This window comes from Labrus mixtus, chromosome 17, assembly GCF_963584025.1.
Source record: "Labrus mixtus chromosome 17, fLabMix1.1, whole genome shotgun sequence".
Taxonomy (NCBI): Eukaryota; Metazoa; Chordata; class Actinopteri; order Labriformes; family Labridae; genus Labrus; species Labrus mixtus.
The window spans coordinates 6,684,475-6,692,963 of NC_083628.1; the positions used below are offsets into that span (position 1 = coordinate 6,684,475).

General features: G+C 38.4%; 1 protein-coding gene across 1 annotated transcript; it reads right to left on the bottom strand.

Moving 5' to 3' along the window:
• Positions 1–1,748: 1,748 nt before the first annotated feature.
• Positions 1,749–3,476, bottom strand: esm1 (endothelial cell-specific molecule 1). Its single transcript, XM_061061772.1, has 3 exons — positions 3,034–3,476; positions 2,509–2,652; positions 1,749–2,335 (listed from the first exon to the last, which is right to left on the bottom strand). Exons 1-3 carry the CDS (start codon positions 3,338–3,340, stop codon positions 2,241–2,243), a joined length of 546 nt encoding a protein of 181 aa, XP_060917755.1. The 5' UTR covers positions 3,341–3,476; the 3' UTR covers positions 1,749–2,240.
• Between the last annotated feature and the right edge of the window lie 5,013 nt (positions 3,477–8,489).

Below are 8,489 nucleotides of genomic sequence, written 5' to 3' on the forward strand. Positions count from 1 at the left end.
CTGAGGATCTCATGAAACTTGGTACGGCTGAGAAAAGAGTTCAAAGATTTTAGAAAGTGTTCTTCCAGTGAGTTGAAGGTCTCACATGCATTTCTGAACAAAGACCCTCAGCATTATCTGGAATCAAGTCATTTCTGTTCATGGCTTTCTTTTTCACTTTGTTTTCCAAACAAGGATCAGTTGCTCCAAGTAGATACATATTCCATCTGAAGCCAGTCTCTTCTCTTCAGTCCTTTCTCATGCTATTAGTGGTTGAATATTTTTTACATTCCTGAGATTTCTTTTCTGCATGGGAATAAAGAATATTTTGCCATTTGTGGAGATATGGAGGGCATACCAGGACTTAAGAGTCAAAGATGCCCGAAGAATTCTCAGCACTTCTAACCACTTGTGTTAGTTTTGCAGTTTGTATATCATATCATCATGGGAAACAGAAATCCCTTCATACTTTCATGCAGACTTTTTAACATTTTCACTGCTCAGAGAAGCCTTTTCCATCTTCCTTCAATCAATCCTATTTTTTTTTTTTTTTGCCCTGAAATGTCTTTCGAAGAAAATCAACATCTCTTTATTTTTCTCTGAACTTCTTTCAGAATTGTATTTGCATCAATTTGGGGTCCAAAACGTCCAGGTGCTTCACATCTTCAGGACTCTTTTGACAAATACAACTAGAATTTGATTTGGTTTGATTTGATTTGACATAAACTAAACAAAGCCACATCCAGGAGGTTTAGAGCGAAAACATTTATTCCAGCATGGTCTCAAGATGTTAAAAGACAGAACTTCCCATTAATTCAACACAGTTGACCCCAAATCTCTATCAACTCACTCGCCTGCTGTATAGATTCCCATTTCCAGTCTTACGCTTTTGTTTTATATATTTTGTTAGTGAATTTAACGCTCCTCTGCAGAGCAAAATCTGCCTGTAAGTGTTAGACATCAGACTCCTGTGAATCCCACGACTGAGCCTTCACAGTAAAGAGCCTGAGATAATACTGAGAACATGAAAGTGAAAAATAATCTGTGTTCTTGAAGTCTAGCGTGTAAAACTGGTTAAATCCAGCCACAGGCTCACAAATAAAGGCTGCTGAAGAAGTGAGAAAATAAGATGAAATGAACAGCCCTGATAATGTGTGAGGCTTTGCTACAAGTCGCCACATGCTGACATCTTACTTTTTTATTATTTTATTCCATTTTAAAGTCATACTTACTATTATATTACACTTTACTCCTTTTATACATGCAAATTGAAGTCTTTTTTAGTCATGGGTCTTTAACTGCACTTTCATTTGTTAAGATGCAGACATTTATAACTCACTATAATGAACCAAACTGCATTAATAGTCTGCTTTATATTCCACTCATTAAGATGCCTTTAATTTTATTTTTCTAAAATATTAACACAGCTAAAGCGGTAAAGCTATTTTGGGGCTTTTTGTGCATTTATTAGAGAGATAGGACAGTGGATAGAGTTGGAAATCGGGGAGAGAGAGAGTGGGGAAGTACATGCAGGAAAGAAGCCACAGGTCGGATTCAAACCCGGGCCACACGCTTGGAGGACTATATCCTCCATACATGGGGTGTTCACACTAACCACTAGGCTACTGACGCCCCCCCAGCTGCACTTTTTAACTACATATTTAACCCCCTCTATGTCAAGGATTCAAGATAAGACAGCTATGTTTCTGAATGGTGCATTACTCGATCAGTTAGTTGATAGAGAAGCATTAAAAATCAAATCACAACACTCAGTGGTAACTTTGGTTTAATTGTAAGAGCATTCTTTACATTGGCTGGTGTCATATACATGATATTCAACATGCCGGCTTTTTACAGTACAAATAAAATATATTTGTTGAAAACTTACTCACTACAATAAATCAATGAGAAATATTGCGGTGTCTTCAACAATAATGAGAAGAGAAAGGGATCTGCTGCAGCTAATGGGTACAGATGAAGGGATTATTTGAATGAATTGAATCCAGAAACAAATTAAACACAATAAAAGTCAGAGCAAAACTTGAAACGAATAACATATTTCATCTTCATATTCCATTAGAAAAAGATGACGTGTCAAACAAGGAGCAAACAAACCAGGTAAAGCTTTTAAATGCTGTAAAAAAAAAGTAAAAAAAAAAAGGAGTTGACATCATTGTTTAAAATAATAAAATATATCTTTCAGTTCATTTATAAGTTAATGCTACATTCACACTGAACAGATTCCGTCCTCTCAGCACTTGTCAGCGAGGGTTGAGCCTCTTCGGGGCTGCGGATCTGTCCGTGTGCTGATCTGTGCTTTGAGCAGCGCTGACCTCTCCGGAGCCCAACTCTCCCCCTGAAAAACAAAACAGCGTTTAATCCATGCGACTGTGCAACCTCACAAATGACATGTCATTCTTTAGGACTCAAATTCTGTCCATTTTATGAATGCACTACAAAGACAAACACTGAGTGAAAATACAGGTAGGCCTATGTACATAACATTTGACATTTTTCATAATGTTTTACCTGTTTGTGGCTCGGTCCTGAGCTTGCTTGCAATTTTGGCAAAGAATTTGAGGGTGAGACAAGCTCCTGTCTCCCTGTCACATATGCCACCTTTACAGTTGCATGTCTTGCGGCACTCAACTCCCCATGTCCCATACAGGCAGTCTGTGGAGCAAAAACATTTAGAGTAGTGTCAGTTAAATTCACAGAAGAAGAAGAGAAATGGGAGTTCTATTTAATAGTGTTACAGATGCATACTCATACTTCACATAATGATAATCAACGATAAAAACAAAGGGGTGGCATTAAAGAATGCAAATGAGCAGTTACAGGAGCATTGATGGTTGGATGACAAACTCCAAGCCTCTTACGGTCAAAGCATCTCTCCTTACATTTAAAGAACCATCTGCATGTCTGCAAATATGCTGACAATTCAATCAATAGCATCTAAAATACTGTAAAAACATAAAGGGGTTTGGTGCAGCAGGGCATCATATGTCCCAAATGCAGCATGCAGGCACATGAAAATGTTGAATGTAATCCTACCTTTGCAGATCCCATACTCGTCTCCATAATCGTCCTCATCCTTGTAGAACTCGCAGAATAATCCGGGTCCGCACTTCACTCCGTGCATCCCCGACACGGTGCGGTAACAGTGCTCTCCTCTGCCGGCTGCACACACCTGACAACAGCCGCAGTCATCCAGGACGGTCCGTGTGCAGCGCTGCGTCCCGCCGCACCGCTCCGCGTTGCATCTGTCCGGACAGTTCACCGCGTACTTGACATTGTTGCCCCACGCCTCCGCATGTTGCACTAGAAGCGAAGACAAAACTGTGAGGAGGAGTAAAGACATGGCTGGATGCAAGGAGAGCGCCTGGAGGACTGCTGAGTTTTCGATAGAGAGACAGAGATGCGGAGCACCTCTGGGAGCAATGTGCAGAGTGACCTGTGGTGCATCAGGTTGTACGGTTATCAGCAATGAACAACTTTGTTTTGCACATGACTTACCCTCGTCAATTTCCTCATTCCGGTGTTGTCGTCCTTTTGGCCAGTCAGCCCCCTTTTTAGAAATCCGGCCTGGAAGTGGGATTTACTCTGCACCGCCGTTCAGGAATTGAAATGCGTGTGACATGATGTCACAAGTTATCTTTGGTTTGTTTTTGTCTTAGTTAGTAAGTGACGGCACCCCCAAACATCCCATTGCATCAGGTTTGTCGTGACTGGCTTGGATTTTAAAGGATTACATTTGCTGTAGGATGTTTTCAGTCACAACATTTTAAGATTGCAAAACAACTTTGAAAACATTTAACACAATTAAAAAAATACTTCTATTTTGATGTATAAAAAACACACAATACAATAAAAATAAATGACCAAGACATGAAGCACACGAGGAGGCAACACAATATAAAGAATTATGAATAAATAAGTAGAAATAAAAATAGAAATAAAAAAATCCTTAACAAAAAGAGCAAGATCTATTTCAATCAATCAGAAAAGAGAACACAATATAACTTCCTCATGTAGGGATTATTATCATTGACAGACTTGCATTAATAGCCTACTTATCACGCAAATATAATGCAAAAAACACTTTTCCAATGTTTTTTCGGACATTCATATGGCCCTAGCTAGCCTACAAACCCCCCGATTATGAGAAAAGTCCATCCTCTCTGTCTTTTGCCTGCTTCACTTTTCAGAAAGTGTGTGCTCAAACAGGCCGTTTTGAGATTTTCCCTTTGTGACATCACAAAGGGCAGTAACCCCTCCCCCAGGTGGGTGACACTTCTACAGCTAGGTGTATGATAGGTGCTGCCTTCTCATCGTAAACGAAAGGGCATGGTGCAAGACAGCCCAAGCGGTTACAGAGAAGGGCGTGGTCAAACCTGCATTTAAAGCCATAGACACAGAAACAGTCTGTTCTGAACAGGGCTGAAATAGAGGAGTTTATAGGCATAAGGCTAAAATAAAAGATCAGAGTGGATTTTGATCAAGACATTGTCTGTACATTTTTATCTTAATGTGTGAAATGTTTTGTGTTACAGATAAATATGTTTTAAGATTTTCCACTGTTTTTTCTCTCTAGTGGTTTTTAATTCCCATTTTCAGGGTGTAACACAAAGTTTATATTTTTACATTTTAATGGGGCATACACATAATGGAGATGTAATGGCATGTGTTCTCCACTGGAGGGGCACCCAAAAGGCCCTTGATAAAGTTTGATTTGCTGAAAAAGCAGCTCTTCGGTTCATCACTTTTCTTCTCTGGAATGCAACTTTTAAAGAAATTCATTATAATGCTTTATGGTGTTTCATCTGCCATAAGGGGAGTCAAACATTTTTTTCACCATTTTTCTCTCTAATGTTAAGGGTTGCTACAGTGCAATTCAAACATCAGAAAGCAGAACCTGATGAATAAAAACATGTAACCAAAAGTAACATGTAACAACACTATTTCAATCTTGAGTGTCTGTTGTTTTCTTCTTCCCTTTCTTAACATTTTTTAAAATAAGTAAAAGTGTTTTTGTTTATTTTTTATTTAAGTTGCCCAATTGATAATTCAGAAAAATATAACATTATATAATCATTAAACCACACAAAACTAGAGATACAATCAAGCAATTTATTTGTGCAATTCCATAATGTTGGGAAATTCACAAGATGTGTTTATAGTCTTTAGTACTTTAGGGGCTCAGGTCCAAACTGCTGGATTCCCCTTGACTCAACATTCAAAATATGTTTTTTTTAGTTTCGACCTTGTCATTTTTTTTGTCTGTGTCAGGCTAGATTTAGAAATAGAGGAAATACTAAAGCAGGATGAATAAGCAAATGATTATGTTGTCGGTCAAGCTGATAATGCCTGCAGTTCATACTCCTGGACACAGGGTGGCGTCACTGGTGGCCACCGTTGTTTGTCATCCAAACACACGAAGAAGAAATAGGAAAGAGGAGAAGGTTGATATGATATTCACGTCCAAGGGAGACCTCACTGGGACGGGACAGGTAACGCAAACCATTTAACGGCGGGGGTTTACAGTCAAGGTAACTAACACGTCTGTAGCCTATTGTGTTGTAACAATACCCAGCTTGACATACAGTTCGGACGTTAACCAGCCGCGGTAGTGTTTTGCTTCGAGCTGTCAGCCAACCAGCGGAGGGGCTTGGTCGGGGTTTTGACAGCCATGGGAGCAGACTAGCAACTGCACTGCAGCCAGCGTTAGCTCAGCTGTCACGGTTAGATGCAGGAAAAAAAAAAAGATGTTACCGGTGTTTGTGAATGTCACGGCGGAGACTGCGTTTTAATGTCACACATTTGGTTGTTTATGTCGGTGCAGCAAATGGTTATAACGTAACCGCCGTTAGACAGGGGGGGGAAAAAAAACATGTAGGCGCTGCGAAATGTTGACAGATGCTTCAAAGTGAAGAAGGCAGATAGCGGAGCTGGACTGTGACATTAATTGTGAATTCATTTTACGATGCTTTCGGCTTATTCGCATTAATGCCAAACTCAAAACTTCTGATACGACATTATAAGTGAACTAACGGTATTTTAGATTTTCCCCAAGCAGCTCAAGATAACCAATATATGCAGGGTGTTTTCATATGATGGTGGTGAGCCATTTTATTAAGACTAATTTAGGCATCCATTGTTTTATGCTCTGTGTTGCCATTGTTGTCGTGGTAACAGCATGCCTTTTCAAGGGGAATGTAACACCTCCAACCGGTCTGAGGTCAGCCCCAAAGGGTCAGGAGAGGCAGGGGGACCATAGGTCATTCAGGTGTCAGAACCACCTTGTCTGACTTCAGTCAAAGTGATTAAGGAGTCTAGAGGTAGCCTACTCCCAAATAGCTGAGCTTCTTACCCTGGTGACGATTGAGGCCGACTATCCTGCAGTATTTTTTATTTTTATTTGTATTTATTTATTTATTAGCACACATATAAGAATACATCAAAATAGGATTAACAAAAACATAAAAGGTGTGTCAGGAGAGGTCAAGAAGCCAACAGGCTTATACAAGGGACCTCACCTCTTAAGAGACAAATAAATCAACTAAACAAATCAAATTACATGATTTCAAAACAAAAATATAAATATAAACACATATACAGTAACCTATACACGTATTCATACACACACACTTAGACACATACATTCAATAGAAAGACTGAGAATGTTAACCCTCTATCAGCTAAATGAAACAGGCATTGATCTATTAAAAATGGAGCGAATGAGTGAGTAGACATACACTTTACTCTTATTATTTTGGCCTACATTTACCAAACAGATGTTTTAATGACACTAGGGGTATGATTTCTGACTTTCTTGGAACATAGTAAATTTAAAATCTTTGAGTTTTGGAAGAAAGAAGAACAACAAGTAAAAGTCTGACTCACATCAAGTTGTGATGGAGATTTTTCACTATTTTCTTTAATTTTATTCATTAGTGATCAATAAATTAAAACAAAACTTACCTCTTTTTACTCCCAATGTTTATATTTTATTTTCATTTTAATTCACAGGTGCAATAAATTGTATTGCTTCATCCTGTCATTGTTGTGAAACCTAACAGAAAAATTATGGCGAAAGTATGTGACTCCACAGGTCTGCATGTCTGCTTGAAAGTGTGACCCAGTTCCAGTCAGCCCTCCCTTATCATTGACATTTACTTTCCTATTTTCATACAAGATACTGCATGCAGTCAAAGTCAGTGTTTTAATGCTACTGGTTTAATTTAAGCTTCAAGACCAACACATGACTCCTATATGATTTTATAGCTTACTGGCAAAATGCTCGTCTCAATTTGTCATCGTAATTAATAACCCGTAATACAATATGTTTTTATGTCTGTGTATATAAATAGAACTCCAGGTCCGCACTTCACTCCGTGCATCCCCAACACGGTGTGGTAATAGAAAGATAGTCTGGTGTTTGTCAGCTTTAGTGAATGGTTAAAAAAAAGTCTGAAACGAGCTGAGCTAGAAGAAAAAAAGAGAGTCAAACTTAGGCCAAGAGGTGTTCTGAATGTTAATTTCCCGCAATTTAAGAGTAGCATTTCTGGTGGTTGCTGGCTGGAGGTTGTCTCACCAAAGAGCTCATTACTATATCAATGCTTGATGTTATTTTTGGCCAAAGTAGAAACCATATAGCCCCACAGGCCTCAGGCAAGGGAAGACGGATGAGGCTCTGTGACTGTGGAGAATGGTCAAAGTGGCATGCTCGCATGTTGTGCAGCCTGTAACTAGCATTCTCTCACTCCTCTGACATTTTGTGCTTTTTTTGTTCACGTTTTAATTATGGGAAGATTCTAAGCCAGGATTGAAGAGTATGGAAATTTGTATCTTATGACTGAACAACTGATTTAACCAATTAGTTTAATTACTTTAATCCCAGTGTTTTAGTTAAATATAATCCATGATATCTATGGGTCTTTATAGCACATCATATGTAGTTTTAATGACAGGCCTATGTTTCCTTTGGCTTTCTGTATCTTGCATTGTGGATATGAAATCCTGTCTTTTACATAGTTTTGTTTGTCTCATCTAACATTTTGTTAGAAGATTTCGGACTTCCAATTTGTGATAGTTTTTCATTAACTTTTCCATTACCATCAATATTCAATATTATACTATTGTAATAGTGCCAATAGAATGAAGTAAGTGGTGAAATGTTCATAGAACGGTAACAAACAGGACTCCTTAAAGCTCATGTGAGGAGCTTTAAGATACAAAATCAATCAGTATGAATCAATCAAAGGATGTTATTATCATCATATTAACTCGGTGCTGTTACATTTTAATCTCAACTACAAATTGGGCTACATGGTTGTCACGTGGCTGAGTCCAGATAAAAAAAACATTGTATGATTTGCTAAGGTAAAGAACCAAAAAAAAACAAATCTGTCGATGTCAATGAAAAACTGTTCCTGTAAATGTATGTAATTTCCACTCAATGGCAACAAGACACCTTCTCTGTATTTGTTTAGAAAGCAGAGGGAAAAAAT